General features: G+C 43.0%; 1 protein-coding gene across 2 annotated transcripts in view; it reads right to left on the bottom strand.

Annotated features, from left to right (window-relative positions):
- The window catches only part of LOC147880404 (putative protein phosphatase 2C 4), a 51,941-nt gene extending 35,346 nt beyond the window's left edge, over positions 1-16,595 (bottom strand). For both annotated transcript variants that reach the window (XM_087370774.1, XM_087370775.1), the window contains exons 1-2: positions 14,087-16,595; positions 5,991-6,104 (exon numbers count right to left, since the gene is read on the bottom strand). In XM_087370774.1, coding sequence (XP_087226900.1) covers positions 5,991-6,104; positions 14,087-16,246 — 2,274 coding nt within the window. In that variant the 5' untranslated portion in view covers positions 16,247-16,595. The remainder of the gene's footprint in view (positions 1-5,990; positions 6,105-14,086) is intronic.
- Positions 16,596-22,623: the final 6,028 nt, after the last annotated feature.

Below are 22,623 nucleotides of genomic sequence, written 5' to 3'. Positions count from 1 at the left end.
TGAAAGCCATTAGTTTTGAGGAAGGTGTCTATCCTATGGAACCACGATCGAGGTGCTTGTTTAAGCCCATAAAGAGCTTTGCGGAGACGGAATACCTTATTTTCATGGCCAGGAGGAGAAAAACCAGGTGGGGGAGTCACATAGACTTCCCCATCAAGGTAGCCATTGAGAAAGGCACTCTTGACATCCATCTGATAGATAGACCAGCGGTGATGAGCAGCTAGGGCGAGAAGAAGGCGAAAGGAAGTTAATCGATCAGTAGGGACAAAGGTTTCCTCATAATCGATACCATGTTTTTGGCGAAATCCTTGCACTACTAAGCGAGCTTTGTACTTGTCCAGTGTTCCATCGGCTTTGAGTTTTGTTCGGAAGATCCACTTGGTTCCGATGACCTTTTTGTGAGTGGGTCGATTGACCAAAATCCAGGTCTGATTGCAATCAATGCTCTCAAGCTCCTGTTCCATGGCACGATGCCACGCAGGATTTTGAACTGCTTCCTGCCAAGTGGCAGGTTCAGAATGTATGATATAGGCCGTGGTAAAAATGGAGGCGGTGGTAGTGGAAGAAGTTGTTCGAGTAGAGTGTCGAGGACCGGAAGGAGGAAGTTCTAAGGGAATAATCCCGGAATCCTTCATAGTTTGGCGATACCAGCGTGGTAGCAGGTCGTGAGGAGAAGCAATGGGTGGCGAGAGAGAAGTTTCGAGAGGAGAGGAAGAAATTTCAGGTGGAGAATTGTCGGAGGGAACAGGAGTAGATACGTCATCAGCAGAGAGAATAGAGGAATTTTTTAGAACATCGAAGACCACATCTCGGCGAACCAAAACTTTGTTTGTGCGAGGATCAAATAAGCGATAAGCTTTGGCTTCTGCTGAGTAGCCAACTAGAAGTAGAAGTTCAGCATGAGGTTCTAGTTTACCGCGAGTATCATTGGGAGTATGAGTGTACGCGCGGCATCCAAAGATGCGAATATGAGAAATAGAAGGTCGGTAAGCCATAGAAGGCCTGAAAAGGTGTCATGTTCGGGATGGGCTGAGTAGGGCAACGATTAAGGATGCAGATAGAAGTATTCACAGCTTCTGGCCAGAGACATTCAGGCAACTCGGCTGCAAAAAGCATGGAACGGGCCATGTTCATGACTGTGCGTTGTCTCCGTTCGACACGAGCATTTTGGGAAGGCGAATTTGGAGATGTAAGATGGCGTTGGATACCATGCTCGTGAAGGAATTGAGTGAATTCATGGGAAATAAATTCACCACCATTATCACTACGAGCAATCCCAATAGACTTTCCCATTTGGTTCATAACCAAGCGAGCCCAAGTAGCAAAGAAAGAAAAAGTGTCAGATTTCTCTTTCATGAAGAACACCCATTGATATCGAGAGTAATCATCCACAATTAAGAAGAAATATTGTGAGCCATTCAGTGAAGGAACAGGAGATTTGCCACTAATATCGAGGTGGATTAGACGCAATATCTCACTAGCTCGAGAAGTGGAATGAGAAGCAAAAGGAGTTCGACTTTGTTCGCCTAATTGGCATGGATGACAAATATCTTTGGCTCGCGATAATTTAGGTAGGCCATCAACTAGATGATCCCGAGACATTTCATATAAAGAGTCATAGGACAAATGTCCGAGACGATAATGCCATAATCGTTCTGTGTCAGTTGGATCTTTCAGGGTAGCAATACCATTAAGCCGATGAAACTCGGAGCCGGTAGGGGAGGAAGTCTCAAGAAATTGAGTTATGAAGTACAAACCATGAGGTTGGGCGTCACCTCTAGCTAAAAGGAGTCATGAGGTCTCATCTATGATGTCGACATGCATCTTTGTAAATAGCACTGTGCGACTAAGAAGGCAAAGTTGGTGGACGGAAAGAAGATTGACCCCTAATTGGGGGACATAAAACACTTGATCCAATTGAGCAAGGTTGGGGCCTTTGTCAGTATCAAATGTGATTGAACCAACACCATGAATAGTAGCAACAGAGTTATTGCCACAACGGACTCCCCCTGTTGCCGGTTGTCGGGAAATAAAGAGATCATGATGAGGAGTCATATGATGAGTGGCTCCACTATCCACAATCCAAGATGATTTAGAGCCATATGGAAGAGTATGAAAAGCTGACCCAGATAAGGAAGGGGAGGAGTCAATCTCAGTGATATGGATCAAGGCTTGAGAAGTGAAGTCTAGAGAATCTCCAGTGGACCAGTCAGATAAACCTTCAGGAGTAAGAAAAGGAGGAGATGGGGTGAAATGATTAGTGACATGGCCCTGTGGTCTCCAAAGACCAGTGTTCGGAGGAGGAGGACCACTCCTAGGGCACCAACGAGGTGGCTGAGGAGTCGTGGTAGGGGGCTGTGGAGTCCAACGGGGTGGCTGAGGAGTTGTGGTACTGAGGAAGAATGCCTTTGGCTTTGGAGCGACATTCATCATCAATATGCCCAACTCTCTGGCAATGCTGACAAAACCTATTCTTTTTGGGAAGGGTGTCACAGGCGGGTTTACTACTAGAGGAGTTATTGGAGTTAGGAGTAGGAGAGGGCTTCCCGGAGCTGGGTTGAGCTTTTTGAATCCCGGAGAGAAGAGCCCCCTCTGAAGCAGGAACGTTATGTTTTTTGTGGACTTGAGAGTAAAGGCGAGCATAACGCAAAAGTTGACATTCGAACTCATAAAAAGTAGGAAGAGATGGTTGAGAAATGATTTGTTGCATAAAACTGAAATACTTGGGCGGAAGTTTGTTTAAGAAGAAAGTAACTTGGTCATCCTCGGATTTGGGAGGACCAGTTGTGGCAAATTCAGCAACTAACCGCCGGTAATCAACTAGTTTAACCTTGAGATCATCGTCAGCAAGGATCTGGAATTGTTGGAGATCATGATCAAGATTGATGCGACGAGTACGATCTCGAGCTGCATAGCGGTCAGTGAGATGAGCCCATCGCTCAAAGGCAAGATCAAAATGCTGTAATTGAGAGTGAAATTCAGGTAAAAGACCTTGCATGATTTCGACAATGGCAGTGGCATTACGATGTCGCCACGAGCGAACTACCTGATGAGGATAAACATGAGGATCAGATGGCGATTCAGTACCTTGAACGAGTTCCCATAGGTCTTGAGAATCAAGCACATGGCGCATGAGATTTGACCATGTGGTATAATTAGACCCGTTAAAGCGAGTCATATCAGTGAAAGCATGTTTGGCTGTTGCAGAGACAGGATGAGAGGAAGAAAGAGAATGATAGGGAGAAGCAACCGGTGGAGGCATAAGAGAATTTAGAACAAGAGCGGAGTGAGAAGAAGGGAGAGGCGGCACCACCGGAGGAATAAAAGAATTTGGAGAAGGTCCTGAGGGGGAGGGATGAACATGAGAGGCGGGATATGACATGAGAGAGGAAAAAGAGGCAGCGGGAGAGATAGAGGGAAATAAACTATAGGAGTCCAGTGGCATGGGAGAAGGAGGAGGATGAGAAGCCACTGGAGGAAAGATGGCAGCGGAAGATATGAGAGGGATGGGAGGGAAGGAAGAATGTGAACCGAAAGCAAACTCATTGTCAGACGCATTTCTCCTTTCTCGTCTGCGCGTGTTCACATGCATGTATGGATCTGTGTCCTCGTGATTACTCGTTCCTATGCCTTGCATAATAGATGGAGTTGCACCAAGGGAATAGGGCAACATACCTTGCACTGATTCTTGTGGGATAGGCACTGTCGAATAACCCAATGTTCTCATGCCGGCCTGTCCTCTTTCGTCAGGGTATACTTGTTCTTCGTCGGCACCGAACTTGAGATGTTGCTCAGCTTCTTCTGAGTTAAATAGAGGTCCTTGTTGACGTATCAGAGAGAACCGTGGAGAGGTAGAGGCACGAGGTGTGCGGGTACCTGCTTCAAGTTCCTTCCATTTCTGGAATTCAGCAAATTCTTTAAAGAGTTTGGAGAGGTATTCATCACCTTCAATCCTTGCAGACTCTCTCTCGACATATGACGAAGGTGGTGGTTGAATAGAGGTCGATTCAGGCTGAGATCGCTTCGGGGAAGAGGGAGAAGACATCTTCAGGTGATGATTTATCTTCCAAGCTTTCCAGATCAAGGCTCAAGTGTCGATTGGCACACCTGGCTCTGATACCATATAAAGAAAGTACTTGGAGACAAATAAAACAATACTGAAGACTAATGATAGCTGAAGAAGAAATAGATATATCACAAACGGAACTCAGTATAGGAGAAGATATGAGTGAGAAGCTCTGGAAGAAGCAAACATCAGTCCTCCAGCGAAGACAACTGTAGTGGACTTCTGCACTAGCTCCACAAGTTGGAACTGAACCAAATCTGAGACAGCAAGCTGATGCAAGAGTTGCTGCAGATTTGGAATAGAAAGAACATTATCTTGAGCAGAAGTTGGAGGCAAATCTGGAGCAGAAGTTGGGGACAGATCTGGAGCAGAAGTTAGGGAAGATCTGAAGCAGAAATTGGGGCAGATCTGGAGCAGAAGTTAGGGCAGATCTGAAGTAGAAATTGGGGCAGATCTGGAGCAGAAAAGGAGACAGATTTGGAGTCAGCGGAGGAGGCAGTCAGGAGGCAGAAGTGGAGGCAGCAGAGGAGGCAGCCAGGAGGCAGAAGTGGAGGCAGCAGAGGAGGCAGCCAGGGGGCAGAAGAGGCTCAGGGTGTGCAGGGACCTCTGGAGCTTGAAGAAGTGAGGAGTACCTAGGCCCCCCCCCTTTTAAATAGGGAGGGGCCAGTCAGTCAACCAGCTGGTCGGCCAGCTGGTTGGCCCAGATCTGACCGACCTGGTCAGATATTGACCGACCAGGTCAATCTGGTCGGCCAGATTTGGTCGGCCAGAAAGGGGCCTTTTGTGGCCTCCAATCCGGGGCTCTTTGGCAGGGCTTTGGTTGTGGAATTTTGTCCGGGTTTTGATTGTTGATTTGGGTCCTGACGGAGAGTCACCTGTGGTGTTTTTACCTGTAAGTGATCGGACCTTTGCGCCAGTTTGACCTTTGATTATCCTGTCCTCTAGAATTGGAGATTGCCTGGCTTAACACTTGCCATCTCAACCATGGCCTATATGCCTCTTATTCTAAATCATACAAACCATATCATATTGCCCACATTCATGATAATTACAATATTATCAGTTAATTTTGACTGATAACAACACATACATGTGTAAGTGAGCTGCCCCTTTGTGTTCTAGCCTGTTGTCTAAGAAAACATTGAAATTGTTCTGCCAAGTTTGTACTTCTATAGGATGAGATGGAATATTCTTCTCATTCGAAAACATAAATAGAGATGTGTGTAAGTTCGTACTCATGTATGTGTGTTTGTGCATGCATACACATATATCCCCTCTTCTTTTTTTCTTAGTTGTGTGTGGATGTTCATGTGTGTGTGTGTGTGTGTGTGTGTGTGTGTGTGTGTGTGTGCGCGCGTGAGAGAGAGAGAGAGAGAGAGAGAGAGAGAGAGTCTTCACAAAAATGTGTGTGTGTGTGTGTGTGTGAGAGAGAGAGAGAGAGAGAGAGAGAGGTGATTTCGAAAGAGAAAGTCTCTGTAATATGACAGTTTTGAAGCCAATGGGATAGTGGATTCCTTAAAGAATAAGACTCAAAGTAAATGTGTCAATACAGAGCAAGACAGGTGGCTCACTTGAACCTGATTGGTCATAAAATTTATAGCTAGAAGCTAGAAAATTTTCCATGCCTTTAAATTTGGATCCTTGATTATGTTTTCTAAGAAAAAGCAATGAATCACAAACAAATTATATACCTTCTTCAAACAAATGTTATTATGCACTGCACTGTGTGTGATTAAAGTATCTAACCACACAGTGCAGTGCCATGTCATCATAAAGTTTCCAGGCTTTTAAAGTTGGAGCCTTGATTATATCTTCTATGCAAAAGCAATAAATCAGAAACAAATGATATTCCTTCAACAAATGTTTTTATGCACTGCACCGTGTGAATAATGTGATCTGATCACAACTAAAATTGAAGCTTCACCTTTTTCAGAAACCCAGCACCAAATGCTCGTGTGACTTTCAATTTGCCTTTGACACGTCCATTAACGATAAGCTTTTTGTCATCAGGGTGCTCTGCTCTGATCCTACGAACCTCCTGAGTGGGACCTTTGTGTCAGTATATCTGCTGACAATGCCAATGCTTGCAAAGAGCAAAGGAGAAGAAATAATTACAAAAGACAAATACTCTGTTTTTTTCTCGAGGAAAAAAGAACTTTGAAAACTCAAGAAATCTTATAGTATTTTGATGGTCATTATGCATATCCAGTATAATATACAACAAGAGTCAAGGGCCAATTCATTTAAAAAAAACACACAGAAAATGTATTTTCTAAAGCTTGACCTCCACTTCTCCTTGTCAATGTCTTAGGGACCCTATAGGATCAGGTATATTGCAATATGACATAATAAAGGATTCAGTTGTGATGGAGGCCTTTAACAATCAATGCTTTCAAAGCAAATCGGCACCTGCGATGAAAACACATAGCAGGCACAGATCCAACTGTGCATGCTCAGTGTAGACAAAAAGTTTCCCTGGCGGAGGCGGAAGTTATAACCTGCAGCAGCTGTTTGCATGGATGATGACAGAGGACTCTAAGGAGCTGTTTGCATGGATGATGACAAAGGACTCTAAGCAGCTTCATCTATTTAGAGAAACGTGCCCATGATGGAGACATGTGGTGGCCCAGGTTCCCTCTGGTGGTTGATTGGCACTCTACAACAATTTTCTCTAAACCATCGGGAGTGTTGGAGGAGAGTGATAACCTTTATCCCTTGTGGTTGATGGGTTGAGGCCCCTATGGGTCAAATGGTACCTTGTAATGTTAATTAATGGGTGTGGCATAGAGACCCGTCCACCTACAGTGCTGGTAGGCCATGCGTCTGGCATGTAGGATGATATATTATACATGCTAGGGGTTGTCAGCTCATTGTGCCAAAGGCGAATATGTAACAGGCACTTGCTTGCAGAATGAGGTGGCCAGGCAAGAGGCATCTGTCAAGATCCAGATAGTTTGTTGAGTATGTTTGTGGATATGGACTGATGCCGCAAGTTGGAGGATAGTACTGGTTTGACGTCAACCCTCCACTTCAAAATTCTTGTTATATTACTATCTACTATGACACATGTGAGTGTTTGTTTGGTGCAGGTTCTACGCAATATAGTGGGAGTTATTCTTCTTGAAAAACATATATATATATATATATATATATATATATAATATTTATTTATTTATAATTATATATATAGCGAGAGTTATTTTGGTTGTTCTACTACTATCTACTACGCAAGATGTGAGTGTTTGTGAGTTGATTCTTGTGCACACATATTCTTTGAAGTTGAATGTAAGTCTGTCTTCAAATCGGTTTAAGATTCTTCCATTGGTTCTCCATTCTTCGACTGAGCGGGAGGTTTGGCTAGGTACCAAGGTGTAAGGGTACACGTTCTTTAACATGGAAGAGAGGACCAGCATCGACAGTCGGTGCCTAGAGAGCATTCATACAGCTTCCTTCTCTGGAGAGGTACATTATTACACAGGATCTTAGAGGTGCTTGCAGGGGCGCTGTGCAGATTGAAATAGCTATCCCTTGGGATTATTTGCACAGCACCGCACAGATAGGGTCAGGGAGGTAGACTCAATTGTGTCTCTCACCCATGGGTGTTCCTCTACAGGAAATTTGCATACTTTGGGATTGGGGGTGACACAGTTGTTTATGCAGTTCAGGAGGTTAGAGACCTTGTTAGATTACCAGTTCAAGAACCCACCCAAGCCATTCTACACTATCAGAGTTTCTGGATATATTGATAGCAGCTTCTTTATTGATCCTCATCTTTCTCTGATTGAAAGTATATGATGGTAATCCTGATTGTATGGTGGCTGTGCCCTTCGACACTTACATGGGACGCAGGTGAGTGGAGATGGGCTGACACAACGCTTTAATGGATAGTAATGAGTTGACGTCATCCCTCCACTTCAAAATTATTTTTGGAGACGTCCCATAGGAAGAGATAGGTTCCAATTTATCTGGCTCTTCCAGCATAAAGGTATCGCTCTGAACCTCTAGAGAGGCGCCTTTGGAGAGGAAATCTGGTGTCCACGAGCAGCACTGCCCTTGGAGTTGCAAAAAGGCCTAGAGGATCTGGCATGGCATTGCTTTTTTGCTTGAACGGATTAGTAGAGGTGATCACTTCACAAGTTGGGGATCACTTGCCCAATTTATACAGTTGGGGATCACTCACCCACCTTATATAGTCCCGACCAAGATGCGTAATGAGGAAGCAGATGCAAATATTGCACTCCGGATTCATTGAAGATACCCTCAAGTTTCCCTCATATGATCATCGTGGTTGGTTTTAGTGATGGCCGATGATGGATAGACCCGCACCCATTGATTCTCATGGTTCATCCTTGGTGCATCTAGCTCTATGGTGGATGGCCACTCCAACAGATTCCTTTGAACCCCCAATATTCGCACCTGGAGAGCACATTGGAAGTCCTTTGGCATCAATTTGCCTATGCAAACCTTCTTTTGGAGTGGACTCTAAACCGAAAGAGACAGATTTTTATGTTTTTCTGGCAGCATGGCAGACTCTAGTCAATTCCTGAAGATAGACCTTCAGAGCAAACCCCACATGCCTGAGAAGCCTTACAGCCTTCGGGTCCGTTCAGTGTTGTATTTGGGGATGTAGAAAGACCCAAAGGATCTGGAGACTCTGGCAGGCCATTGCATTCTTGCTTGGCAGGAGGAGGAGAGGCACTTGAGTCCCTCAGATTATCACCCTAGCTGCAGTGCAGTTTTCCTTACACAGACACCATGTCTCCTCCATAGAATCGGCTTGGGAGATTATTGCCAGTCTCACCACTTAGGAGATTTAGAGATAGATGCACGAAGGACCTTAATGGGATCCATACTTTTACTTCTCAATCACTATCAGTGATCTAGAAGGATATTATCCACACCCTAATGGCCAGTTGGAGCAAAGTTGAAGGCTCATCACCTGCAGCTGAGGCCAGGAGAGCAGCCTTAATGAGAGATTGGGAAAATGGTTTATTTTTCTCTTACACTGCCAAAGGATCCCTCATGGCACTTCCGATTGGTTATGATAGGCTCACTTTTCTATTTGACTTCAGAGAGTTTTTAATTCCTTTTTCCATGTATTTTGGCCATGCTTAATAGAAGTTCACGTTTTTTTTTGTTTTTTTTTGGTGATGTGTGTGTGTTGGGGGGGGGGGATCTTTAGAATGCTATTATGCCCATATTGTGTAACATGTTGTATGGACCATTTTCTGCCTTGAACACGTGTTGTTTCAGCTATGTTGTAATTCCAACTGTTTATGTCTCTTTGAAAGTATGTTGAAGAAGGCTGGATCTCGTGTACAAGGAGGCTACAATATAGGGAATGGCGGCAAACTATAGAAACAGTGGCTCTAATGCAGGACACCCAAGAAGGGGAGGTACTTTTGGCAGGGGAGCAGGATGGGTACTTGCTAGGGACCTCAAAGGGTGGGTGTCCCTTGGGAAAAGGCAACAGCATAATTTGTAATGTATCCAAAAGGATGCATCTAGCATCTCTTTTTTTAAAAAACTTGCTTTATTTACAAAGTTTAAAATGTTACAAAACTGTGCAGCCGTTGCTTCTCAAAAAGCATAATAGTAGGGGATACTACCACCAATCCTTAGAACATATACTTTCTTAACAGCCCTTGGCCGGGTTATCAATGGCTATCTCATCTATGGTTGCCTTTAGCCGCTCTACTTTCTCTTGAGCCTCACCACTCACACTTGCAGATCCTCTAAGCTCATTATAAACCAACATGAACATCTGATTGGCCTCAGCCAACCGTCATTCTCCCAAACCTACTGCAGTTTCTCTTTGAATCATAGTCCACACTTAGTTTCTCATAAATCTGGAATAGTTTCCAAGATGCTAGTTAGTGAAGCTAGTAATATCTTAGCATTCCTATTGAGCATAGAAGGCAGCCAGCATAGCCCAGTTATACCCTCCAGACCCCTCTACAATTGGGACAATTAATATACGGCTGGAGGAGATCTTCATTTGTATGTTTACATCTCATACAAACCCCATATGAAATTCCCAATTCTTTTTCTATAGCTTCAACCCATACCGCTTTGTGTAGAATGAGCCACAGCAGCACAATTAACTTACCCCGGATATCCAGAAAAATCTCTCCTTCCATTTAGCATTATCAATCATAAGATTTCCAGTGAGCATTAAGCATGGCAATAAGCTTGCTAGACCCTCTAGTCACACGAGGAATCGGAAGCAAGCCAAAGGTGCCAATCCATACTCCATTGATGAAATTCTGCCCTCCTACTACACTGCGCCATAGCATCCTTGTCGCACAACTCCATCCATTGTTGCAGGATCTCCTTATGAAATCTATCAAGCCTAAAGAGTGTTAAAGTTTTTCCATCTCTGTTCCTTTCCGTTCCAAGAAGTGCTCCAGCATGCAAACCCTTTCCTAGAAATCTTCCATGCATGCATCGGGAAGACAGCAACACGGCCAAAAGCCAAATAGAGCACTAAGCAATTACCATACAGTTGCCCTGTCGAAAGCCCTACCATTTGATGCCTCCTTTCTGGTCTTCCCAAGCTGTCCAAAGACATTTCCATAGGTATGAGATTTGAAGGAGTGGGAGCCAAACTTACTTCATCCATCTAGGGATTGCATTTCTCAATATAAAATGTAAAGAGTTTACATAGAAAAGATGTGTCCATTTGGCACCTCTTTTGAGCATGTCATGGAAAGGTGTGCCCGTTGGCAAAGAGATACATCCCGTTGTGACAGCATGTGTCCTTTTGGGCAAGGGTGTGTTTCAGTGAAGGTTGCACATTGTGTGGCACTCTTGTATCTCTTCACAAAGAGGCATGTTTCTTCTGCGAAGGGGTGCATGCCTTCACTGTGAGATGTGTCCCTTGGATGAAGGCATGTGTCCTTTCACAAGAGGTGTGTCTGCGAAGGGGTGCATGCCTTCACGGTGAGATGTGTCCCTTGGATGAAGGCGTGTGTCCTTTCACAAGGGGGTGTGCCCATTCATTGAATAGTTGTCCCATTATCTTGGGACAGCCCAAGCACACAAAGAGGCACAAGTTTGTCATGCCAATGCATCAGCTCATGATGTGCGATAGATGGAGAGGCCATTATGGTTATCAAGGTAGGCGTTGGGTAGTACATATTCTTAAACCTTCTCTCCATCAATTCCATACAGTATTACATGCACTACTGTGAAGTTTGTACCAGGGTAAGGCTAAAAGGTGGGGGTCATTACCTGCACGTAGGAGCAAAAGTTCTCATAAAATTGTCCCTCATGAGCAGTGTCCTGTCAAAGATGGACATACCTTCTTCTAGAAAAGATGGACAAGAATGGTCAAAGAATCACACAACTTTAAAAGACAGAAAATGAAGATTTTGTAGCAAATCATAAAAACGAGGGTCTATGTCCTAGAGGGAACCCTCATGTACGGTCCTAAGATTTTAGTGAATCATAACCTTGAGGACCGCAGATACCTCACCTTAACTGACATCCATTCTAAATTGGACGCCCGAACATAAAGCTACGGGATCTTGAACACTGGTTGCAAAAAGACTCCATCTTAGCGACTGAAGCAACTAAGTTTTTGATAGAGTGTACAAAAGGATTACAGGCAATGAGGGCAGTACCCAAACATCTCTCATGGCCATGAGAGGGGCCATCACGCTGCTTCAAATAGGTCCCATTAGGACTTGGCTGGCAGTCCAAACTGCTAAGAGTTATTGTGTGTCTTTGGCATGCTCATACCCCTCCCAAACAACCCCTCCAGGACCTCCCACCTTGGATCCCCAGGCATTTTTTCCCTTCTCCCCCAACTCCCTTAGGGACCCTCTTCTTCCCAAAAACCCTCTTCAGCTGCCAACTCCAACCATGAGATTACCCTCACCTTATACTATCCTCTACTCCAAGCATCACTTGTATTCTAGCTCGACTGGTAGGGTTTCAGTTGGTGCACACATGAGTAAATCGTTCAGAATTTCCAATTCAAGATTTCCACATCAGCTAGACAAAGTTGCCCTTTAGCTTCCCACACCCTTTCAAAAAAGAGACTCTGGGTTATTTTTTGCACGTTAGAAGCCAGCACTTCTAATTATTTCCTTATCCCATCATGCAGGCTGAGGAACTCCTTAACCCAAGAACTATGTAAATGATTACATACAAGTGGGAATTTTTGCTCCGTCAAAAAGGTCCAGCTTACAATTGATCTTTATTGTGCAGCTTCTGGTAGGTCTCATTGGTAGCAAGAGCGTACACATTTCTCTACCAGTCAAGAGGAGGACACTCCAGATTGGGGAGCAGACCTTGGTCTTCCTTGGGTCCCCCGAGGCTATACTCACATGTACTTGAGGTTGTCCTAGTTATTTCCTCCACACAATATTTCCCCCAATTCCTAAGAATGTCAAGGAGAAGCTAGTGCTTTGAAGTACACCTCTGCTTTCCCTTGCATGTAGAGCTCTGGCTCTTGGCGAAGTTCTTCTTGCCATGATGTACTGTGCCATCCAATGTCAGACAAATCTTCAAAAAGTTGCAGAATTTCATGTTCTATGGCAGGGACAATCTTAAGGATACTAGAGCTAGGGTGGCATGTGAAACACATTGACTCTTTCAAGCCCTGAAAATTTAAGATCAAGAACTTATCTCAGGGTCTTAGTGTCTTAAATTGTAGTTTTGTGTTTGACTCGAGGCTTCAACCCTTGAGGCAGTTTTTCTGTCAGCATTACTGCTTTCATTCCATGTGGTTTGTTCTGGGACCTCACTAGCTTTTGTCCTTTGGATCTACGACCTGCATTTGCTTCCCATTCATTAGATTAGCATATGGTAGATGATATCAACTTTGAACTTTGAACAGCCTTCTTCCCCGAGGGAGAGAGGAGCTTTCTAGAGGCCTCGTCTCCAGAACTCGCTTATCTTGGTTGGTGGTCATCCAGTGGGTAGACATTTTATCGGAGAGGAATTGGAGAACAAAGATATATTTAAAAATACAACACCAGTTGAAGTGGTTGCTTTCTTTGTTTATATAGTACTTGTTCTTTTTTGCTATATATGTGTATCTAGTGGGGTGTATTGGTGTTCATTAAAGAAAAAAAACATATCACTATGAATCATTTAAGAGTGACTAGTTAGGGGCAAGAAGTCATGGCATAAGAGTTTAGCAAACACCAATTAAAGGGAAGAAGTAACGGCATAAGAGCGAACCAAAAAGAAAAGAGCCTCTTGGCCCATATATGCGCATGGGCGCACATTTGGGCCAAACAGTGATGCCTTCTGGCCCAAATGCACGCCTGTGTGCACGATGGGACTAGGAGCTTTTTTTGTAATTTTATAAACACCAATAAGCGGCAAGAATGAGGCAGCTAGTGACCTATGCTACATACAACATAGAGCCCCTCCTCTCAGTTCCCCTCAATAAATTTTCCCTAGGAGCTATAAAAAGCGTCTGGTATATTTCCATGCAATTTGATGACATGTCACATGACATTGCATTCCGTTGTGAATCCACTTTCCCCCAACCCGAAATGTTCTTGATGTGGCATCGGACGTTCCTGGACATTCCTGCTCCCTTGTAATTATGACTATAGTTACATTCCTGGAACATTCCTGTTCCGTTTTTCTTGTTCCCTTGTAACTATGTTCTAAAGCAGAGGTTTCCAACTGACATTCTGGAAAAAGCAAGCTGCAACAGAGATGTAAAAGTTACACTCCCATATAGGAGAAGAAAGCAGCACTCAAGCAACTTGAGACTTCAACATTGATGGCTCTTTACTTCCAATGCCCCATTTCTGAGACTCAAGTTTCCAAATGTCTTTACCACTCTATTTAATTGCTGGAATGGCAAGCTTTTCTTATCTCCAGAGCACTAACTGGATATTTTGCATCTGGATTGTCGAGTTAAAAACGAGAGACAAGAATCGCTCGATGATATCAACAGGAGTGGCAGATTTCTAAAGGAACAGATGACAACGTGCCTGCCTTTAGAGGCCAATCTGATCTATGATAGGGTAAAGAAGCAACTAAATTTCTCACCTCTTCAACACTCGTGGTGTGATCAAATGAGAGTTGCAATGCACTTAGTAAAAGACTTGCTGCAGGTGGTCCAGCACTAGAACACGTGTGAAAGTTTTCCTCCATTATGCCCTCAAGATCTTGCTGCTGCGGCTGAGAATCTCGTGCTCCAATTCCCTCCAAGCCATCCGCTTGAGGCAGTGCAGGGCCTTTAGGAATAGCTGAAATAGACTGAGAGTCACTCTTCACTTTAGCTAATATGGCTCTGCTGTCACCTACATTCATCACATATACATCTTCACCTTTCATGAGCATAACCAAGACACAAGAACCCCTCATCATCACCTCAGGTGTATCTTTTAAGTTTTCTGTCGTCTGCAAATATGCTCTTTCTGTAGATGCCAGTGCACATGCTAGAGCTTTGAGGACAGCAGTGTGATCAGCAATGCCATTTTTGTACAGTTCGTTTGCACCTTGCCTGCTCTTATCCTCAGATAATTTTGGTCCTTCTTGAGCTTGCTCACTCTCTGAACTCCATGAAAGCAGTCTCCTGTGATGTTCCTTCCCTTTAAGTGCTCTTTTCAGCTTTGATGCAAGTAATGAACTGCCAGACTCAAATTTCCTGTGCTTTTCTAGCAGGGAATTCTTGGCATTCTGTTGCAAATTGTTCCCTTCACAATGTACATTGAGCCCTGCAGTCCCTACTGTCTTCGTAGATCTAAGTGTCATGTCTCTTTTATAACTACTCATCGCACTCTGCTTCTCTGGTTGACAACCTGTCTTCAAGTCACAAATTGGTAACCCTCGAGGCATCATCTCACAGATGAAACCTTGAGCGCCAGTCTGTGTTGCCCAATCTTTAACAGTCCCCATTGGACAAGAACCTGGATCGTGATCAGCATTCTCGCTCCTATTGTTAGGTCTAATACATTCCTCGGCCAGTGTACATGCAGTAGTTTCCTCAAAATTACTGCAATCCTTGTCTAAGTTTGAAGCAATCCGCTGACCTTGAAAACCTGCCTCTTCGTGACTGCCAAGGCTCAAGACAGCTGCTTCTCGATGAGCCTCTCCTCGGAGGACGTCATCTCCTTGGCTTTGAACTCCTTGCTCGAATCCGGTCAGCCTCTCTTTTCTATTCCAAAGAAGACCCCCCAATTCTTTGAGTATTTCTCGGTAAAGGTTGCTCACCAGAAAATCTGGTGCATCAGTACCATAGAACCCATCATATATCCCAACAAAAAGCCAGCCATGTTCCTCGGACAAAACCACATGCACCCGATCCTCCCCCGCTTTACCTTGTGCCCATTGCAAATTATGACTCACCCGTGAGTCCAAGTCTGATGATGTACGGCCAGAATCAAAAGGGCGGTCGCAGTGACCGATGGTTTCTTTAGCATGCCCCCACAAAAGTTGAACAGGAGCAGAGAGAGATCTCACAACCGTAGAAGATGTTCTAGACAGACTTCTCGATAAAACTTTCTTCTCTGCGTTGCGAAAAGGTCTGGTCGGTTGAGCCAAAGACTTTTTTCTTCCCCTCAGATAAGCAGCGTATGAACGTGCTAGCGGGGCAGAGACTAGACTCCGGTCTGTAGGCTCCAGGTTCCTTCTCAAGGGTCTGGACAAAAAACCTCTTCTCCGTATCCGCTTCTCGGTAAGGACAGGGTGCTCTGTCGTGAGTCCTCTCTCTGACAGAAACCGCCTGTCTAAAGTACGAGACGCCTTCTCACATTGTGATCCATCCATGAGTCCGGACAGAGAATGCTCCATCGGAACCGGTTGCAGTGGAATCCATATGAAGGCAGGTGTACTCTCAAACGCAGTCGAACGATAGTTCCCAACATTTGCAAAGAAGTTGCACGGCTGACGAGAGGCGAATTTGCGGCAAGTAGATGCGTTGGCACTGACGGATGCACCGGAGATGGATTTGAAAGAAATTTCCAAAAGATCGCTTCGTTTTTGAGAGTCCTCGGCAATCTGATGGTTCAATCGGAGGAAACCATTGGAAGCCTCTGAATCAAGAGGAAGGTGCGTCGCAAGATACCGGTCGGATGGAGATGGTGAATCCAAGGCAGGTCGACAGTAGTAGAAGGAATGGCCCAAGCCTTCATCCAATTGAGGCTCTGCGAAGGCGAAGGTGGCCGGAACGAAGCAACTTCCTGAGCGGGATGCGCTGTTTCCCATTGCATGTTACTGGATTTCCTCGCCTTCTCGCAAACTACCGTTCGGTGGCGCTTGCAGCTTATAGAGCCGGGCCGGAAACTGTTCATGTTCCATGAAAACAAAACGACATGGCGGAGATAACGAGCATCGATGCGAGGCGGCGAAGACCGACGTCAAATATTGTGTCGGCCGATGAGCGATGAAGAATTCTGCGCGGCTGAAAGGATTCGGAGCACTCTTTCTGCTGTTTGCTCTGATTCTGGAGAGCACTGAATGAAGCAGATTCGAGGAGTTCCGAGCGATGATTTTGAGGATGATCGCAGGGATTCCCGAGAAGAATAACAATCGCAGAAATCGAAACGGAATCGTATCAAATTTGGCTATGGCGGACGCTCTGCCTGAGCTTGCGAGCTTTTGGCTATGGCGGACGCTCTGCCGGAGCTTGCGAGCTTTAAAAGACGATGCCACCTGGACAACCTTTACAGGGGCGTCCACCTACTTCCCTGCCACGTGTTGCAACCGCCTCGCATTTTCGGTCTTCCCCGTCAGCAGACGTTCCTGTATTCGTCCGACGTGGCCCTCCAGTCGTCGTTTGTTGGCTGTCCCTTCTATCCGCACCACGTCATTCTCTACTGCCACGTGTCTTCCCCCCAAACTTTCTCCACAACAAAGGTGGCAACATTAGGACATAGGACAAACGACGAGCAAATGCACTTGTCGGGTAAAACGAACTTCACACATTTTTTCTTCCCAATTCACAGAATAGCCACGTAGAAGCATTCGAATTTGTCGTCTATGCGACTCGACCCTCCAACACACTACAGATGTAAGTTTTTGACCCTTTGTGGTGTGGTACGCACACAGTAAATAGACATGGCAACAAGATGTGATCTTTTTATAGGCCGTATGTGGCGACTATAAAGACAGGCAACGCAAGTGCACACACAACACTGATGACTAGATAGATCCTATTTTTTAAAAGGCTTCCCAAGCTAGGGCATTGTTCAATCAAAATCATTGGCTTAAATGTTTCAACATGTTTTGGAATTGCTCTCATATAATCTTCAGTTTTGAGTTTGTTTTTAAGAGAAACAACTTCCCACAATCAAAACCTAGTGCCCTTTATTTTATTTATAAAAAAACAAGCAAACCCTAGTGCCCTTTATTTTATTTTTAAAAAAACAAGCCAATACCAAGAAAAAAGGGGGGGTTAGTCCCTTTAAAAACCCATACAAAAATTGGCCACAATAGTGGGCATCCTGCCCTCGGCCCACACACATTTGTTATTATGTTGTGTAAGGGCATTAGGGTTAGCAACTCAAAGAATGAGTTGCTAAACCTAGTGCCCTTACACAACATCTTCAACCAAATGCATGGTACTCAATAGCCAAGAAGCAACAATAGTGACAAGATTCTAATTGCACCCTCTCTAGACGTAGTTTTGATTGGTACCAAGCTACCACATGTGCCATTAGCACAACATTTTTGCAAGTTCTAAAGGCTTTTTGTAGAAGTAGTACTATGAATTGAAATGAACAACCATTTTAAAGGCTACGTATCACCAATTCAAAAAGTGGTGGCCTTCTTCCTCCCTTCCATTAAATGTCAACATAGAGACGTTGAGTTGTGGGCATCAAGTTAGGGGCATCCTCATGGTGTTCAACCCATTTTTAAATTCTCCTTGAGAGTCAAAAGGTTAGTTCCTTAAAGGGGTATTAGCAAGTCTAATATGTGTTTGTTAGACATTCTGATTTGCCATACGAATATGTCCGCCTACTTAAGGAAAATTTGGCATTCAACTAGTTGTGGGGCAATTAGTGGCACAAGACATAAGAGGGGTGAAAGGCAAGTTGCCTCCCAAAAACAAAAAAACGCATGATCTCCCTCATTCCCCTTCTCTTCCCCGTCCTTCTTCAGTCTATTCCTTTCCTACTTTCTTCTCCTTGAGGCTCCTACTCCCTCCTTCTTCCTACTTCCTATTGTCTTTCGTCCCCCTTTCTCCCCCCCCTACCTCCACCTCCTTCACTTCCTTGTTCCCCCTCTCTTCTATATTTTTGTTGCACATCCTTCTTCTTCCTCCTCCCTTTCGAGTAGTGTAACCTTTGTCACTCACACACACACACACACACACACACACACACACATGCACGAATGCACACATGCATGCATGCACATGCACACATTTGCATGGACTCATATGCACATGCATTCACAACATGTAGGCATGCATGCCCACGTGTGTGTATATATGTGCATGCATGAATGTGTACACATATGTGTGCATGCAGACACATGTGCACATAGCAACATGCATGCACACACATATCTAGCCACATACACACGCATGCATGCTTGCAACAATGAAACAATTACATGCACACTTGCATGTGCAATGTGGTCAGTAAAAAATGATCACTGTTATTGTTACTATGCATGTGCAATGTGCATAATATGACCAACGTTATTGTGATCACATTAAAAGTGCGGTATATGATGTGTTATGAATAATATAGAATAAGAGGGCATAGGGCCCATGGTTGAGGTGGCAAGTTTCTCTCGAGCCAACCCCTCCATGTGGATGGCCTCATGTGTGCATTGAATAGGGTGGTTGTGCATAGTCCAAGGGATAATATTATAGAATCAAGAAAGTAGGTTGAGATGGAAAGGATCTTTATACCAGCCTTTAACTTGTCCTCATAAGTGTCACTTAAGGATTTTTCTATTTGGGGAAGGTTCTATGTATATGAATCATCTAATCCTGGCATACGATATTGGCTTTGATTTACATGAAAATGGAGGCTAAAAATTGTCTCACCTAATTGATGGTACTTAGCCGTTATGCTCTCACCCAAGATGCCCTCCTCCACCTTGTGCATGTGGGAGGCCTCTTTATTGATGTTGACATTGGCTATGAAGGGAAACCATGTGAGAAGCGAAGGGACACTTCCTCTCCCATGAGCCTCTCTTATATTGATTCCATGTTAATAAATGCCCCCTAGCTCTTCAACTGTTTCTCATAATCTATCACTTCCCTCTACCACCATGCTATGTCCTTTGTGCAATACTCCCACCTTCCCCATCTTCTTCTTCCCCCATTTACTACAATGGGTCATGATGCCAAGGAGACTCATGGAATTGGCATGGTTGTTGTTGGGATTGAGAGTTTCTTCATGTCCTAAGATGTACATCCCTCATAAACATCCAATGCCATGTCATCCCACTAAATGTGGAGTGTGGGCTCTCATTCTATTTGAGTCATACACACACACACACACACACTATCCTTTTCTTCCTTTTTTCCATACAACTTACATTCTTTCCCTTGTTACCCCTTTGGTAAAACTTTTTCAACTACCTCTCCCCTCTCTCTCTCTCTTCAAATGAAACTTCCTCCCACACACTCTACCCTTCCCCTCTCTTTCTTCTAGTTTCCATCACACCCTTCCTCAACCTCCCCGCCCCCCTCATTTTTTTCCTAATCTAAAACCTGTTTTTAAAAGAAAAAATTATTTCTCCTCATATTTTTCTAGTTTATTCTAAAATCTTCTTACAATTTCCCTATTTTTAAATACATTTTCTCAATTATTTTTTCTCCCTATTTTTTCTAATTTCGTTTATAAAAATTCTCTATGTTTCCTCTCTCTCTCTTTCTCTCTCTCTCTCTCTCTCTCTCTCTCTCTCTCTCTCAACTTCCCCTTAGTTCTAATTTTCTATTTTCCCCTAATTGTTCCCTATTTCTCCCTATTTCTTCTTATTTTCCCCCTTTTTTCTTTAATTTCTTCTAGATTTTTCCTTTTTTTTTTGCTATTCTCCCAATTTACCCCCTTTTTTCTATTTTCCCCTAATTGTTCTCTATTTCTGCCTATTACTTCGTATTTCTCCTAGTTCCTTCGTATCCTTTCTATTTTCCTGATTCTTCTAATTTTTCTAAATATCCATTCTTTGAAAGTCCTTTAAAATTATTTCTTTAAATTTCTTTCTTTTTTAAAATTCTTTAAAAATTTTCTTTAAGTACGTTTGAAATTCCTTTAAGCTTCTCTTTCTTATAAATTCTCCTTCCCTTATCCTCTGAATCCTAAAATTACATTTATTGCTCTTATCCTTAATTTCTCCCCTCCTCTTGCTCCTTTATGTTCACATACCTAAATACACTAAGTTTTTTCGCCTTACACAATGATTTATTTACTTTTCCTTAAACTCACCCCAATTATTTTTACACTTAAAGCATAATATCAAATATTAGCTTTATAAGTCTATAGCATGAGCAACTATTTTTATTGTGATCCTGATAACAAGGGAGGGGTGTTTATGACACCTTTTTTCCCAACTAAGTTAAAATATAGTTCTTATAATTTTTCTTGTTGGATGGTGGTAGGTATGGAGACTCCCCTCTTCAATAAAAGTGATGCTTATGATGACTTTTCAAAGTAGAACTTGTATGTACAGTCATGCATTCTATAAGTCTTTTGCAAATTGTGGTCCTCTCAGTTTTTGTAATGTCTCATAGCAGTTTTCTCTTTTGTTTCTATTACCAAAATTATTTTCATTTCACTATGAAACGGGGTTCACAATCATGTTTCCCCTGCAACTCTAGACGGTTGCACATAGTACATTTAAGTCATTATGGCTCTTTGCTGACTCACTTCATTGCTCACTAGAGCAACACTTCCTCTCTCAGTAACCATTTGAGTTTTACATCTTCAATTACACTTGTATCCCAAAGACTTCTGAAAATAGACCACTTCCCCCCATTTTCCTTCCCTTCGCTAGCATTACTATCATCTAAAGCTTCACTCTGTGACCTTTGCTTTTACTCGTGAAACCCTCACTTAAACCTCTCTGTTCCCCCTCACTTCTCCCTCTCTTAATCCTTAAATGGGACTTACAGATACTTATGTCTCTTTCGGGTAGACAGTAGGTCATCACACTAGGTGATGACCTACTATCTCACCTAGTGTGGTGTACCCTATTGGGGCAAAGGTGGGTACACACACTCTATCCTTTTTTCCATGCAACTTACATTCTTTCACTTGTTACTCCTTTGGTAAAACTTTTTTAACTACCTCTCCCCTCTCTCTCTCTCAAATGAAACTTCCTCCCACACTCTCTACCCTTCCCCTCTCTTTCTTTTAATTTCCCTCACACCCTTTCTCAACCTCCCCCCCCGCGCTTTTTTTCCTAATCTAAAACCTGGTTTTAAATAAAAATATTTTTCTATTTTTCTAAAATTTTCCTAAAATCTTTTTAAAATTTCCCTATTATTTTTTCTCCCTATTTTGTCTAATTTCCTTTTTTTTTAAATTTATCTTTGTTTCCTCTCCCTAATCTCTCTCTCTCTCTCTAAACATCCCCTTAGTTCTTCCAATTTCCCTATTTTCTCCTCTCACTAATCACTTCTTTCTATTTTTCCTAAATTCCTTAAGTTCAACTCTCTGAAACTTCTCCTCTCCCTATCTTCCTCTCTCTCCCTATTTTTTCCTAAGTTTTGCTACTCCTTTCCCTCCCCTTTTTTGCCTAATTTCTTTTATTTTATCCTAATTTTCTATTTTTACCTAATTGTTCCCTATTTTCCCCCTTTTTTCTCTAATTTCTTCTAGATTTCCCCCTTTTTTTTTTATATTCTCCCAATTTACCCCCTTATTTCTATTTGTCCCTAATTGTTCTCTATTTCTGCATATTATTTTGTACCTTCACATCCTTTCTATTTTTTCTAATTCTTCCAATTTTTCTAATTTTCCATTCTTTGAAGTTCCTTCTTTAAAATTATTTCTTTAAATTTCATTCTTTTTTTAAATTCTTAAAAAAAATTCTTTAAGTACCTTTGAAATTCCTTTAAGCTTCTCTTTCTTACAAATTCTCCTTCCCTTATCCTCTAAATCTTAAAATTACATTTATTGCTCTAATCCTTAATTTCTCCCCTCCTCCTCCTTTACGTTCACACACCTAAATACACTAAGTTTTTCTGCCTTACACAACTATTTATTTATTTTTCCTTAAACTCACCCCAATTAATTTTACACTTAAAGCATAATATCAAATACTAGCTTTATAAGTCTATAGTGTGAGCAGCTATCTCCCTTGTGATCCCGATAACAAGGGAGGGGTGTTTATGACACCTATCTTCCTAACTAAGTCAAAATATGGTTCTTATCATTTTTTTAGTTGGATGGTGGCAGATATGCAAACTCCCGTCTTCGAATGAAAGTGATGCGTGTGACAACTTGTCAAAGCAAAACTTGTCTGTATAGTCATGCATCTTATAAGTCTTTTGCAAATTGTGCTCCTCCCGATTTTTTGTAATGTCTAATAGCAGTTTTCTCTTTTGTTTCTATTACCAAAATTATTTTCATTTCACTATGAAATGGGGTTTTGTTGAGTCCACACACACAGTCATGTTT

Source organism: Dipteris shenzhenensis, chromosome 32, assembly GCF_047967505.1.
Source record: "Dipteris shenzhenensis isolate YYH24624 ecotype China chromosome 32, Dip_SZ_1.0, whole genome shotgun sequence".
NCBI lineage: Eukaryota > Viridiplantae > Streptophyta > Polypodiopsida > Gleicheniales > Dipteridaceae > Dipteris > Dipteris shenzhenensis.
Note: the sequence above shows the minus strand (reverse complement) of the source record. Positions and strands in the feature narration are given on the sequence as shown.